Below are 14,575 nucleotides of genomic sequence, written 5' to 3' on the forward strand. Positions count from 1 at the left end.
TTTAAAAAATGAAGCATAGAAATTATATGTTTGATTTATATATTAAAGCACCACCTTCTGATACAAAGAACTAATTCTGTTCTCTCAACCACTTTCTTCCATCTTTGAGCTGAAAAGGTAATTGAGATGAAATTTTAAACAGCACTAAATTTAAACTTCAAAATTTATGATTTACTTGAATATTATGCAATTTGGGTCACTTATACTTTCTTACATCAACAAAAAGCATGACCAAGATCTAAAAATAAAAAAGTAAACAGAAGTACTGATATGGTATATTCATTGGAAGGACTGATGCTGAAGCTGAAACTCCAATACTTTGGCCACCTGATGTGAAGAGTTGACTCACTGGAAAAGACCCTGATGCTGGGAAAGACTGAAGGCGGGAGGAGAAGGGGACGACAGAGGATGAGAAGGCTGCATGGCATCACCGACTCGATGGACATGGGTTTGGGTAAACTCCGGGAGTTGGTGATGGACAGGGAGGCCTGGCGTGCTGCGGTTCATGGGGTCGCAAGAGTCAGACGTGACTGAGAGACTAAACGACAACTGATGCGGCAATAGGTTATTTTTAATTGTCAGTCAAAACCATCCAATATACAACTTTAATTAACTGGTAACTAATAATAACTCAAATAACTAGTTCACAACAATTAACTTACTTAGTAAAATATTTCTCTTTACATTTGCCTCTGTGAACTGGCACATATTACAGCACTGAGAAACATTTAAATTTTACCCTTTCCAGGGACATAGGCTTCCCAGCTGGCTCAGTGGTAAAGAATGTGCCTGCCAAAGCAGGAGACGTGGGTTCCATCCCTGGGTCAGGAAGATCCCCTGGAGGAGGAAATGGCAATCCGCTCCAGTATGTCTGCCTGTAAAATTCCATGGACAGAGGAACCTGGAGGGCTTCAGCCCATGGGGTCGCACAGAGTCAGACACAACTGAGGACGCACACAAAGCAAAAGGAGGGTATATAAAAACTATCTCTTTATAATTAAGCATCTGGCCCTCTATCCTATTCTTGGGAATCACCAAGAATTGTAGCTTCATTATTCCTAATCATCACATAGCTAGCTGTTTCCATCTATCCAGTTTTAGCTTATCTAGATCCAAGAATAGAGTATGGCTAGAGAAAGTCTAAGGAATGAAAGTGAAAGTCGTTCAGTCATGGCCGACTCTTTGCGACCCCATGGACTGTCCATGGAATTCTCCAGGCCAGAACACTGGAGTGGGTAGCCTTTCCCTTCTCCAGGGGATCTTCCCAACCCAGGGATCAAACCCAGGTCTCCCACATTGCAGGTGGATTCTTTACCAGCTGAGCCACAAGGGAAGCCCAAGAATACTTGAGTGGGTAGCCTATCCCTTCTCCAGCGGATCGTCCCGACCCAGGAATCGAACTGGGGTCTCCTACATTGCAGGCAGATTCTTTACCAACTGAGCTTTCCTTCACCAGTCTAAGGAAAGGTCAAGTCTAATTTAAATGTTATATAATGTGCAATTCTCTGCTCTGTGCTTTGATCTCATTGTTACAAGATTCTTAGAGGGGAGATAAATATCAGTTCTCTTCTCTTAGATGTGCTCTCATGTAAGAAACCCTGAATGACGCAAATAGAAATATGTTCTAGTATCTCACTAGGAAAACAAATCCCTATAAGCATTTATTAAATTACATGAAGGGAATTTCATTAAAAAAAAAAAAAGGCTATTCTGATGAAATAGAAGCTGAGAAGAGAGGCTAATGTAAGCCACAGATTTTCCAACAGCAGGAGGCCACGAGCACCCCAAGGCTAGAGAGACAAGAAAGAAGACTCAGTGTTCATGAAAACCACAGGCCTGGTCTTCCAGTGCAAGCTGGGGCTGTGGGAGGTCTGTCCAGGGCTGGAATCACGGAGGAGAAGGGAAAGAAGCACCAGAGGGCCTCCCTCTCTCGGCCTCCCTGCCTCCCGCTAAACGCAGCCTGCAGAGAGAAGGCCCCGTGACACAGCAGAGGGCGCTCGGAGAGAAGAGAGGGCGGGAGGGTGAACAGACCCAGGACCTCGGAGAGAAAGAAGGGCGGGCCAGCCTCCAGATGAAAAGAAATAGTCAGTCTAATGGGAGCTCATGGCGACAGCCCAGAGAAAGGAGGAGCGCCCAGAGTGTGCCCCACGCCTTGTCTGGGAAACCCAGGGTGCTCACAGACTGTTTTCTCCTCTGAGCCAGATGAAAGCGGAAAACTATCCGGAGCTGCTGTCGGCTTCCTCAGACACAGGGGTATTGTTTCGTTTTTAAAGATCCAAGATTGATAGCCAATTGCATGTCGAAAAGTACCTCTGATCAAACATAATAACCAAGCATTTCCACTAGTGAATATAAGAGAAAAAGCTCCAATGGGCAGCTTTTTTCGTGGAGAAAAATGTGGATAGCCTATCATCCCACTGGGAGACAATCAATTGTAAGGAAGTCTACAGTAGGGAAGCGGCGATGCTCCTGACGGTTTTGTAAGTACACTGTGATCAACAGCTTTTGTGTAACTACCTGTGATACCTCTGGGCTGGAGAGCAAACACATGAGGAGCTCAATTGCCTTCAGTCAATGGACACTACTGGACTCTCTCACTGGGCCAGCGAGCCGGGAGAAGACGGAGCTCGCAAACAAACTCTATTCCAAAAATCATTACGGGAAATAAAGAGTAATATTATGTAGGCCCAAATAAATATTGCTATTCCAAGTTAAAATTTTTGAACACACACCTTCTACGTTTGACTAATAGAGAGTTACCATGGAAATGAATTCCCTGTTTTCAAAGACGGTGACTTCAATAAAGATGCAACATAATTTATCTTTCCCTCAGCATCCAGGAGCCCCTTAGGCCATCATTATTAACACTGCACAATGTTAAACAAAACTGTAAAGAAAAATATGATTATTTGGATTCTCTATGATTAATGATTGACACAGCGTGTGTTTGTGTATAAGTGAATATATAATATTGCACATATGTAGGGACTTCCCTGTGTCCAACCCAAGCTGCCCAGGTGCACTGGAAACTATTTAAATAAGATAGCTGAATTAGTTGAGAATAAAATACCATTAAATATTTTATAAATGTTCAAAACTTTTTTTTTTCGGTTGCTAATTTGTGTGCAACTCTTTGCAACCCCATGGACTGCAGCACACCAGGCTTCCCTATACTTCACTACCTCCCAGAGTTTGCTCAAAATTATGTCCATTGAGTCAGTGATGCTATCCAACCATCTCATCCTCTGTTGTCCCCTTCTGCTTTTGCCTTCGATCTTTCCCAGCATCAGGGTCTTTGCCAGTGAGTTGTTCTTCGCATCAAGTGGCCAGAGTACTGGAGCTTCAGCTTCAGCATCAGTCCTTCCAATGAGTATTCATGGCAGATTTCCCTTAGGATTGACTGGTGTAATCTCCTTGAGTCCAAGGAACTCAAAACTATTAAGTGAATATAACTGTCAATGTTTTAATCAACTGAATATGTTTTTAAATTAACTAGACTCTAACTCTAATTCTCAATAATATTTATTTTAAATTAATAAATGATAAATGAATCATTTTGCTGTATAACTGAAACTAATTCAACATTGTAAATTAACTATACTTCAATAAAAATTAATTAATAAATAAGATCCACTCACTTTCCTTCCCTCAGTAGTATATTTCCTCATTTAAGTTTCATTACAATTTATTCTTATCAAGCCCCAGATCTCATTCTCTAATTCAGGTAGTCTGTTCTGTCGACTTAGAGACAGGACCCCATCCGTGCCTGATATCATTGTGTATTTATATATACACCACAAGACCGAATGAAGCAGACTCACACTGATCCTTAAAAAAAATTTCTGTTACTACACAGTGTGAATGAATCTAAAAGTCAAAAAGAGTGTGAAAGCAGTATCTCCTAATATCTTTCTTGGATAAAGACTGACCTCAAGTGTTAGAGACCAGATAAATAAAGTTGAAATCCTTGCCTACAGAAGTACTCTGTATTTACAAACAACCAATGTGTGATAAAAACACAAGGAGTGAACTGAGGATAACATAAGCAAAGTAAAATGACATATGAAGTCAAGATCCAAGAACGGTCCTTTCAAGAAAGATAGCCAACTTTCTTCATTTAATATTTATATATTTACATTAAAGTTCAAAGCAACCATTTTATCAAAGAATAGATAAAACAAAGAAATTTATTTGTTCATTTTATTTGTTAGGAGTTTCACAAACTGAGTCATTTGAAAGATAATTCATTTATTTTGCTTGCGTCACATTGATACATGCTGCTATGGCAGCTGCTGGAATGAAAATGTAGCACAAATAGACATTAAAACTAGAGTAAGGGTCACAGAGTTAAAAAGTATAAAGACAGTAGCCTCACTGAACAGATATCACTGACTCAGTAGAATGAAAAAAGTAAAGGTGATAAAATGCTACCGGTTATGTAGACACTGCCTACACTAATCTGAAAAATAAAAATCAAAGTCACTAATTTGTGTAATAACATACCTACGCCAGTCAGAATGGCCACCATTAAGAAGTCTACAAATAACAAATGCTGCAGAGGGTGTAGAGAAAAGAGGACCCCCTATACTGCTGGTGGGAATATAAATTAGTACAACCGCTATGGAAAACAGTACAGAGGCTCCTTAAAAACAAAAAGTGAAGCTGCCATATGATCCAGCAATCCCACTCCTGGGCATATATCTGGAGAACAATATAATTCAAAATGATACATGCATCCCGATGTTCACAGCAACACCATTCACAATAACCAAGACAGGGAAACAACCGAAACGTTCAATGACAAATGAAGGACAAAGAAGGTGCAGTATACACACACACGTGTGTGCATCTCAGTTCCTGCAGCCATGTCCAACTCTTCGTGACTCCATGGACTACAGCCCATCAGGCTCCTGTGTTCAGGGCATACTCCCGCAAGAACGCTGGGGTGGGTTGCCGGGGATCTTCCCGGCCCCGGGATCAAACCCACGTCCCCTGTGTCTCCTGCACTGCAGGTGGATTCTTCACCACTGAGCCCCAGGGGAAGCCCTATATACACACACACAGGCATGTAACACACACACGCACAATGGAGGATTATAAAAAAGGGTGAAAGACGCCACTGCAACAACATGGATGTAACCAAAGATCATCATCACAGCAAGTGAAGTCAGTCAGAGATGAAGACAAATATCATCCAACATCACTTACGTGTGGAATCTAAAATATGACACAAATGAGCTTTTACGAAAAAGAAAGAGAATCACAGGTACAGAGAAGAGACTTGTGTTTGTCAGTGCAGGGGCGGTGGGGGGTGGTCTGGGAGTGTGAAATGAGAGGCACAAACACTACACGCCGAGCGGACAACGGGGTCCTACGGCATTCAACACACGTGATAAACCATAATGCAAAAGAGCGTTTCTTAAAAAGAAGGCCCATATGTGTAACTGAATCACTTTGCAGTGTAGTGGAAATTAACACAACAGTGTAAATCCATTCTATTTCAATAAAAAACTTTAAACGAGGTACAATGGTATATTCCTCTGATTCAGTGCATTGCTATGGTAGGAACTTTTTGATGATTTAAAATATTATTTCAGTTGTTCAGTGGGTTAAAGGGGAGAAAACAAACCCATGAAGAGCAGACAGCTATTCATCTTAATATTCTGAACTGGCACTCAGGTAGAAAGAAGGGTCATAAAAGCTTTTAACTGAGATTTATTTTCATGAACATCATTCTACATTTTTATTTTGATAAAAGAACATGAGTGATTAGGACTAAAGAGTTATAAGGAGGTTTTGTATGTAATAATGAACATTTTTACAATTACTTATTTTATTATTTTTCAAATGCTGCTTTAGTATGTGCCAAACACTCCTCCTCTACAGCCCGAGAGATAGGTAGATACTATTATTATCCTCATTTTACAGATGAGAAAACTGAGGCTAAGAGATTAGGTGAATTGCCAAAGTCTTATGACCAGCAGTTACACTATCAGCTTTGATGACAGCAATAAGTGGCTTGTTGTCCCTTGTAAACTCCTAAGAAAAAAATCTATTAATGGATCACACCAGGCCTAGAGAATCATTGTCTAAATTCTCAAAACTTGGCTTCTGGCTCAACTCTTAACTCCTGAAAAGCTAAAAAGAACCAACAGCATCCTACAAACACCTCTTCAGAGTCCTCACTGGACTACCCAACAGGGAATATTTCAGAGCTGAATGAATTCAAGAACACACTTTCCACATCTCAAAATACCACTCAAGTACCTACAGATTAATCAGAAACAAATGAAATGATAATCTATAACTTAACAGCAATATCACCCCAATAGCAGCAAAATAATATATTCTATCTTTAGAATAAGACATTCTAAATTGATCAGTTGTTTTGAAATTTAGAAGGCAAGAAAGTTCATCTTTCATTTCTAGTCTCTGAATAAACATGAAAAGGAAGACGAGAATTGAGTTAGCTGCATGGATGAACATTCTTTCACTTACTTATGTTAAATTGACTGAAAAAAATCAATTTTGTTTTTCTTTAGAAAACATTTCATAGTTTCAGCCATAAGCACTTTTAAAATATGTTTTATAAAAAGTTCTTTAAATACGAGATGGTCCAAGGAAATATCTGAATTTGGGGCATTTTTTTAGCTGCTACCTTCCAAAAAACACCTCTCCTTAAAAACAAAAACAAACATACCCATATCTGACATATGCCAAGAATTCAGTTCATGCTTATAAACTGAAAATTGAAACAATAAGATCTAAGATAGGATTCCCAGGTGGTGCTAGTGGTAAAGAATCCCCTTGCCAATGTAGGAGACATAAGAGACACGGGTTCAATCCCTGGGTCAGGAAGATACCCTGAAGGAGGGCATGGCAACCCACCCCTGTATTCTTGCCTGGAGAATCCCCATGGACAGAGGAGCCTGGAGGGCTACAGGCCATGGAGTCGCAGAGAGTCAGACATGACTGATGAGACTTAGCACACATGCACAGCATCAGAATTAATATCATTAATTAATTAACAACTTTAAAATATATCAACAATCTAAAAAGGAAAAACATCTACCCCTAAGGTATGACAAATATAAATTTTATATAGCATATAACAAAAATGCAGTTTTCTCAAAAATTCTTCATCTTTTTAACAGTCATTTCTTGACTAGTCATTAAATGAGTATTTAGTCATTTATGAATAAAATAGCATCTTCCTGACTATTGGTTGAGATCATTCAAACTGACTGAAGTCAATTCACAATGGATCAGTGCCATGAAACTCATGAACTCAGAGCAGACCTCAAGTTTGCACACCAACTACAACTACATGTACTATATAACAGGCCACCTTGATATTTCAGACTCCATTGGCTTATTTGTTCAAATGATTTTAAATTAATATTATATATAATGCACTTGAGTATTCATTATCATCCTGGGCTTTTTCCACGTTACTGTGAGTTCTTAAAAAGTATGTGATTGAATAATACAACTTATCATGTTATATTAATATCAATTTTAACCTCTTAAAAGCTTCATTATTATGGAAGTTTTCAAGGATAAACAAAAGTAATGAGAATAACATAATGAACCCTCTTGTCCTATAACCCAGCTCAATTATCTATATTTTGCCATTTTTGTTTCTTTTATTGGCCTATCCACTTCTCTATTTTTTCATCTGCTCTATGATATTTTGATACAAATTCCTAATGCTATAGCATTCCAATAGTAAATAACTCAAGTATGTATCTCGCTCCTCTGTCCATGGAATTCTCCAGGCAAGAATACTGGAGTGGGTAGTCACTCCCTTCTCCAGAGGATCTTCTCAGGGATCGAACCTGGGTCTCTTGTATTGCAGGCAGATTCTTCACCATCTGAGCCACCAGGGAGGTCCGAAAAAGTTTTGAAATATAACAGATATTTAGTAGAATTCACCAGTGAAGCACTCTGGGCAGGGAGTATCACTGAAGGAAGGTTTTTAAACACAATTGTAATTTCTTTAAGGAACAGAGGTATCCAGGTTATCTTTTGAATATTTCTTCTTGAGTGAGCTTCAGAAATTCACAAGTTTCAAATAAATTTTCCCTTTCATCTAACGTGTTGAATTTAGAGGCATAAAGATGCTCATGATATTCCCTGTTATCCTTTTAATATCTGGAGAATCTGCAGCTATACTACTCCTCTGAGTCATGGCATTGGCAATTTCTCTCTCTTTTAATTAGTCTGAATACAGATTTATCTAGTTTATCAAAGAACCAGCTTTGTGCGTTCATTAATATTTCTTTTTGTTTTCCATTTCATTAATATCCGCGGTGAAGTTTATTATTTCCTTCCCTCTGCTTACTTTGAGGTTAATTTACTCTTCTCTTTTCAAATTTCATAAGGTAGAAGCTAAGGCCGTTGACCCAAGACCTTCCTTTTCTTCGTATGTAGGTGTTTGGTGCCATCGAAGTGAGTCCTTCAGCAGCACCCCACTAAATCTGGTGTGCTGTGTCTTCACTCCCCTCGGTTCTCCTGTGATCGCTTTACTCCTGGGTTATCTAGGACGAGACGAGCGTGGGAGGGCACACGCTGCGCCCGGCCACCCCGGCCTCCCTGGACTTCCGGTTCTGCGTCCACGCAGGTCGCCTGCTGGGCTCTGTCTGGGCCGTCCTCCCTGTGCTGTGAGCTGGAAACGCTTCCAACACCCGAGCCAAGTCCTGGGTTGCAGGAGACGCAATTCTGCCGGACACTGCACGTCATCAACGTTCTCAACTTCGGAGGCAAAACAGAGCCCTCAGAAGTTCGCATCCTCACTTCCGAACCCACTCCAGGAAAGCTGACTTCATCTTCTCAACCTGTGTGCGTTCGCTGTTAGCTATTTCCGGACTCTCATTTACATAGTCATAGCGGCTTAGAAGGACGGCCTCTTCACTCCATTATTGCTTGATATTAGCAGAATCTATCTGAAGACTAAGGGTGTGTCATCAGTAAATAGAGTCCAGACAAGACCGAGAGCACCAAAGTAAAACTAAGTCCACGAGACCACAGTAATAGAATATCAATATTCTTTCTCCTGTTCCCAATCTTCTGTCTTCCTGCCCTTGATTTAACAATCTAAGATGTCACAAATCCCCAATTTTCCCTTCTAACTTAGTAAGGACTTGACATTCCTTGCATTCAAGGACAGCCACTCAGTCCCTTCCAGGCCAATGACTCTTAAATTCAGAGATTTGTCTGGCTGTAGGAAACTCTAGAGATAGATCCTCTATTACATACACATCTCTTCACAGGAGGAAACTAAGGCACAGAGATTTTAGGGCATTTGCCTCTATTAGCAAATTTAGAGCCACAGACTGGAAAGTAGTTAAGTTGGAGAGATTTTCTAAATCATATAAAGTTAAATATATTTATACTGATAGCTCAACACTCTGTATCTCACATCCTCTAATCATTTACTTAAAAATTACATTAAATATTGAGAAAAAATTATTTAAAACTATACACCATGAGGACAATAAGGGTAACACAACTTTCTAGGAACATTTATATATTTACAAGCATTTTCTGAATGTAAATTACATTTTGTATAATGTCTTAGTATAAAAACACTGTCAGAATGCAGTATTTTAACAAGAAGCTTTATTTTGAGTTCTACCCTTGGTTTTCAAAAGCTGAAACAACTAAAATAGCTTAGCCAAAGTCATGTACATTTAAAAGGCTATCTCGCCTTTACCTGAATCCATGAAATGAAGCAATACCATACCACAGAGCGGTCTTCTCACCAAAACATGCCCTGTGCTGGGCAACAGGGATGAGCCTAACATGCTGTGGGCCGGCTCTGACATGAATCCAGTAGATTCCGACTGCTGACGGGCCAAACCCCCAATCCTGGTATATAATCTTCAGAATAATCTTCTCAGCAAATTAAGCCTTCCAAAGCTGACATTTGCTGTCGCTGCTATTTTGTCACAGAGAATAATTCTGATCTTTTAAGCACCAGTGTACCATAATTTTTGGCCATCTCAAAATGTTCAGGGAAGCACTTACTGATCTAATAAGTCTTGTTTTGTCTTTAATGAGTACAATTTCAAGTGATCGTAAAAAGCCCACATATGGTCATTGTAACACTTGTTGTGCACAATCTGTTCATCCAAAGGCATTTCTACTCTGCACTATAAACAGCAGTAGATGATGTGATGGGAAAAACATTCATCTACGAAAACGTTCAGGCAAAGGTTATAGAAGATGAATAAAAAATTATGGTCACACACAATCTTGGTTACACGAAGATGTTCTGATAGAGCAATAATAGAGAATAATGTGCCTATCCTCTCTGCTAGTTTTAGGTTCTGATCCTCAAAATATAGTTAAAGCTCATCAGTCATGGGAGACACAGAATAGTCACAGGCACTGTTTCCAATACACTAGAATAAAACAGTGATTTGATTTTTTTTCCTCAAAGTTTGCTCCAAATTTCTAGCAATTTAGTGATGGCAGCACTTCTCTGGACTTCCCAGGTGGCGCTAGTGGTAAAGAACCCTCCTACCAGTGCAGAAGACACTAGTTACGGACGTCGATCCCTGGGTCGGGAAGATCCCCTGGAGGAGGACACGGCCACCCCCTCGGTATGCTGGCCTGGAGAACCCCACGGACAGGGGAGCCTGGCGGGCCGCAGGGCACTGGGCGGCCACACCCAGACACGACTGAGCACGCACGCGTGCACCAATTCTTTCAAGGAGAGTGAACGTGTTACTGCTCAGCTCTGTGCCACTCTGCGCCACCTCACAGACTGTAGCCCGCCAGGCTCCTCTGTCCGTGGAATTCTCCAGGTGAGGACACTGGAGTGGGTTGCCATTTCCTACTCCAGGGGATCTTCCCAGCCCAGATATCAAACCTGGGTCTCCTGCATATAGGCACATTCTTTACCATCTGAGCCACCACTTATTTTAATAATAGTACCTAAAGTTTACCTAGCACTTACTATGGTCCTGATACTGAGGAAAGCGTCTTCCATTTACCACTTCAGTTAATTCCCTGAAAAACAATCTGTCGACTCAGCTGGTTAATGGCAGGGCCGGGATTCAAACCCCAGCTGACAACAGAGCCTGGGCTCCTGTCCTCCGGGCCTTACCGCCACAGGCCTAGGTGATTTATAAACATCTGCTCTTTTCCCAGGAGGAGAGAGGGCTTCCCTGATAGCTCAGTTGGTAAAGAACCCGCCTGCAATGCAGGAGACCCCGGTTCAATCCCTGGGTCAGGAAGATCCACTGGAGAAGGGACAGGCTACCCACTCCACTATTCTTGGGCTTCCCTTGTGGCTCAGCTGGTAAAGAATCCACCTGCAATGTGGGAGACCTGGGTTTGATCCCTGGGTTGGGAAGATCCCCTGGATGAAGGGAAAGGCTACCCACTCCAGTGTTCTGGCCTGGAGAATTCCATGAACTGTATAGTCCATGGGGTTGCAAAGAGTCAGACATGACTGAGTGACTTTCACTTTCGCTAGGAGGAAAGAAAAACTATTTCCTGCTAAACTGCAACCTTGAAGAGACATGACAAATTTTGAATAAGACACAAGTAAATTTTATAGTAGCCAGTTTTCTAAAACATGTATGTAAGAATTAGTTCCTAATTATTATAGAGCTCTGAAAAACAGCACAGATGATGGGTGACAAGTGAGCGATTACAAAGGAACTGATGTTTTCATTATTGCTAACATATGAGATTTTATATATTTGGTATGTAAGTAAACTCTCTGAACTATGAAGTTAATTTTTGGCATACATTCACTTCTCTTTTCACCATATATGTTCAGCTTAATCATATGAACTGACCATATTCACTTCTTAAAAGCAAAATGCTCAAAAGATCTAATGATATGTGACCAGTGAAAACTTTCATTAAAGTATCTTCTAACACAATACACTACATTAAAATCTAAATAAGTCTTGTCATATATATCAGTTTCATTGATGTATACATTTCACAGTTATTAGCAAATGAAAAAAGCCAAAAAGCAAACTTTTTGTTTAAATCAATATCCCATCTTAGAAAGGATAGATTTTGTATTGACTTAAACTGATTTTAACTTTACCAAACACTACTTAACACTTCTTACAATGGTCTGAGCAGTCCTCATCGAGTACGCAGAACATCACAAGGGCATTGGTATGAACGCGGCTCGGAAGCACCAAGGAGATGTAGCCGTGGAACCTACCTTGGTTAGATGGATGACTCCTTTAGAAGTCACTGAACAGCCCATGAAGCCCACGTACTGCAGCTCAGGACAGTGCTCCGCGAACGCTTTCACCGACTGGTCCGTCACCTGGGGAGAGCCGGGCGGAAGGTGAGTCAGGACGGCGCTGCAGGCTTTGACCACTGCCAAGTCCCTTCCCTCCCCTTGCATCACTAACGTTTCCTTTTCCAGTGGACCGTTTGAATCCATGTATAGACATGCTGAAAGATGTCCTGTGCTTTGTAAATCCGCCCTCAACCCCACATTCCCTTCTATCACCCCATGTTTGTTTACTTCTTCATGTCTCAGAGACGTCAACACTATCTACCTCCACTTCTTCATATCTCCCCCAGTAGATATGTATGTATCTTGGCATTTACTTCACATACTATGAAATTCACCGTTTCAAAGGGAAGTCCCGTGGTTTTCAGCAGATTCACAAGTCGTGCCACCATCACCAGCATCTAACTCCAGAACACGCTTCTCACCCCAAAAAGAAGCGCCATGCCCATCAGCAGCCGTTCCCCAAGTCCAGCCCCTGCCCCCAAGTCCTGGCAGCTTTCTATCACCATGGATTTGCTCAGTCCCAACATATTTGATAACTGAAACCGTACAATTGTTTCCTAAAGGGCAACAACAGTCTCTTTATAAGGTTTCTCCCTACAAGCGTTTCTTCTAAGAAATCTGGTTCTGCCCCTCACTGCTTCAAACTTCTTAGACTTGGATGATATGATGGTTAAATTTATGTGTCATCTTGACTACACCATGAGATGCTCAAATATGTGATTAAAAACTATTCGTGAAGGTTTCTGGGTGAGATTAATATTCGAAACAGCAGACTGAATAAAGCAGATTGCCTCCCCAAGGTGACCACTCACCCTCAGTCACAGCCAGTCTGCTGAAGGAATGGAACAAAAAGGGGAGGAAAGGAGAATCTGGCCTCTCTTGCTCTCTCCCCCTCCTCTTCTCATTCTCTGCCTACCTTCACATTCAGACAGCAGTCACACATTCCCACCTTTAGACTCAGCTTTGGACTGGAATTACATCATTGGCTCTCCTGAGTCCTATGCGTTTAGACTCAGCCTAGAACTATACCATCTGCTCTCTGTGGCCTCCAGATCGCCGGTTTGGGGATTTCTCAGCCTTCAGAGTGACAGGAACCAATTCCTTACAACAATCTCTTTTACACACACACACACACACACACACACACACACACACTCATACTAATTCTGATTCTCTGAAGAACCCTAACTAATGTGATACATATTAGAATCCACTGAGGAATTTATTAAAACCTCAGAGTCAAAAGAGGTGTAACCCAAGAATCTGTATTTTTAACAAGCCCCTAAGTGACTCTTAGGGATGTGAAAACTTGAGGCCCCAGAGCTGCAAAGAAGTTACGTTGACAGCTTTTGGCATTTCTGCATGGCCCTGCTTTAAACCAAGGGCAGACTGAAATTCCTTTTTTGTCTCCTCCAGCCTCCAAAAGTTTTCCATGTATAAAATTATCTTCTTATGATTGTGCTAACATTTTCTCCACCGTTCTACAAAGTTGTGGCTTATAAAAGAAGGTCCAGATATTCTCTATCACAGGGTTAATTTCAGATTCACTTTCCTCACAGTCAAGATGAAATCAACAAGTTAAACACCACTGTTGGTTTTGCGAACAGCAGTGACTTGCATCTACTTTGCATTAACTTTAATACGGGTGACTCTTACTTTGTATCTCCCTTATCTATTCTGAACAGATACTGGAAAATAAAGTTATGTGGGTAGCATTAATTCTGAAACAGCACAAGAACACTTTCCTAAAATAATCAAACCAACAGCATCCATGGTACATCTGATAAAAGATTAATTCTGCCCTCAAAAGTAAAGTATGCTTTAGCATATTAAGACTAAGGGTGCCATTGATAAATTAAAAATGGGCCTTCCTGACACTCAGCTTTCTAAAAACATTATGTCAAGAAAGAATATTTAAGGCACTGAAATTGCCTGAAGCTTCAGTGAAAACCAATTTCTATTAAAAAAAAAAAAAAGTTGGGGAAGGAGAGGGAAACAGGTGAGATACCTATCGCCATCTGGTTCACCATCCTGCCTAATCTCACTCTGACATCAGGCTTCTCCCAGATCCATCTCCAATGGAGGAAGAGGAATTCAGATAAGGATGAAGGACACAGGAAAGCTCAGGTCCAAGGTGTTCGGGCTTTCAGAGACAAAATATTAAAATTGGCTTCGTGGGTCTTCCTCTTTCAGCTCAAGAAATCAAGTAAGAGCTCGGGGGCGCCCCCTGCACCAACAGAGTCCTAAGAGCCGAATGAGCCTAGAGTCAGTCCCCAGAATACCGGGACACTCTGT

The 14,575-nt window shown here is 41.0% G+C and overlaps 1 protein-coding gene across 1 annotated transcript in view; it reads right to left on the reverse strand.

Annotated features, from left to right (window-relative positions):
• The window catches only part of FBXL17 (F-box and leucine rich repeat protein 17), a 498,904-nt gene that overhangs the window by 346,123 nt on the left and 138,206 nt on the right, over positions 1 to 14,575 (reverse strand). Inside the window, exon 5 of the mRNA XM_043913747.1 lies at positions 12,197 to 12,304. Within this exon, the coding sequence (XP_043769682.1) occupies positions 12,197 to 12,304 (108 nt within the window). The remainder of the gene's footprint in view (positions 1 to 12,196; positions 12,305 to 14,575) is intronic.

Source organism: Cervus elaphus, chromosome 9 (assembly GCF_910594005.1).
Source record: "Cervus elaphus chromosome 9, mCerEla1.1, whole genome shotgun sequence".
In the NCBI taxonomy this organism is placed as follows: domain Eukaryota; kingdom Metazoa; phylum Chordata; class Mammalia; order Artiodactyla; family Cervidae; genus Cervus; species Cervus elaphus.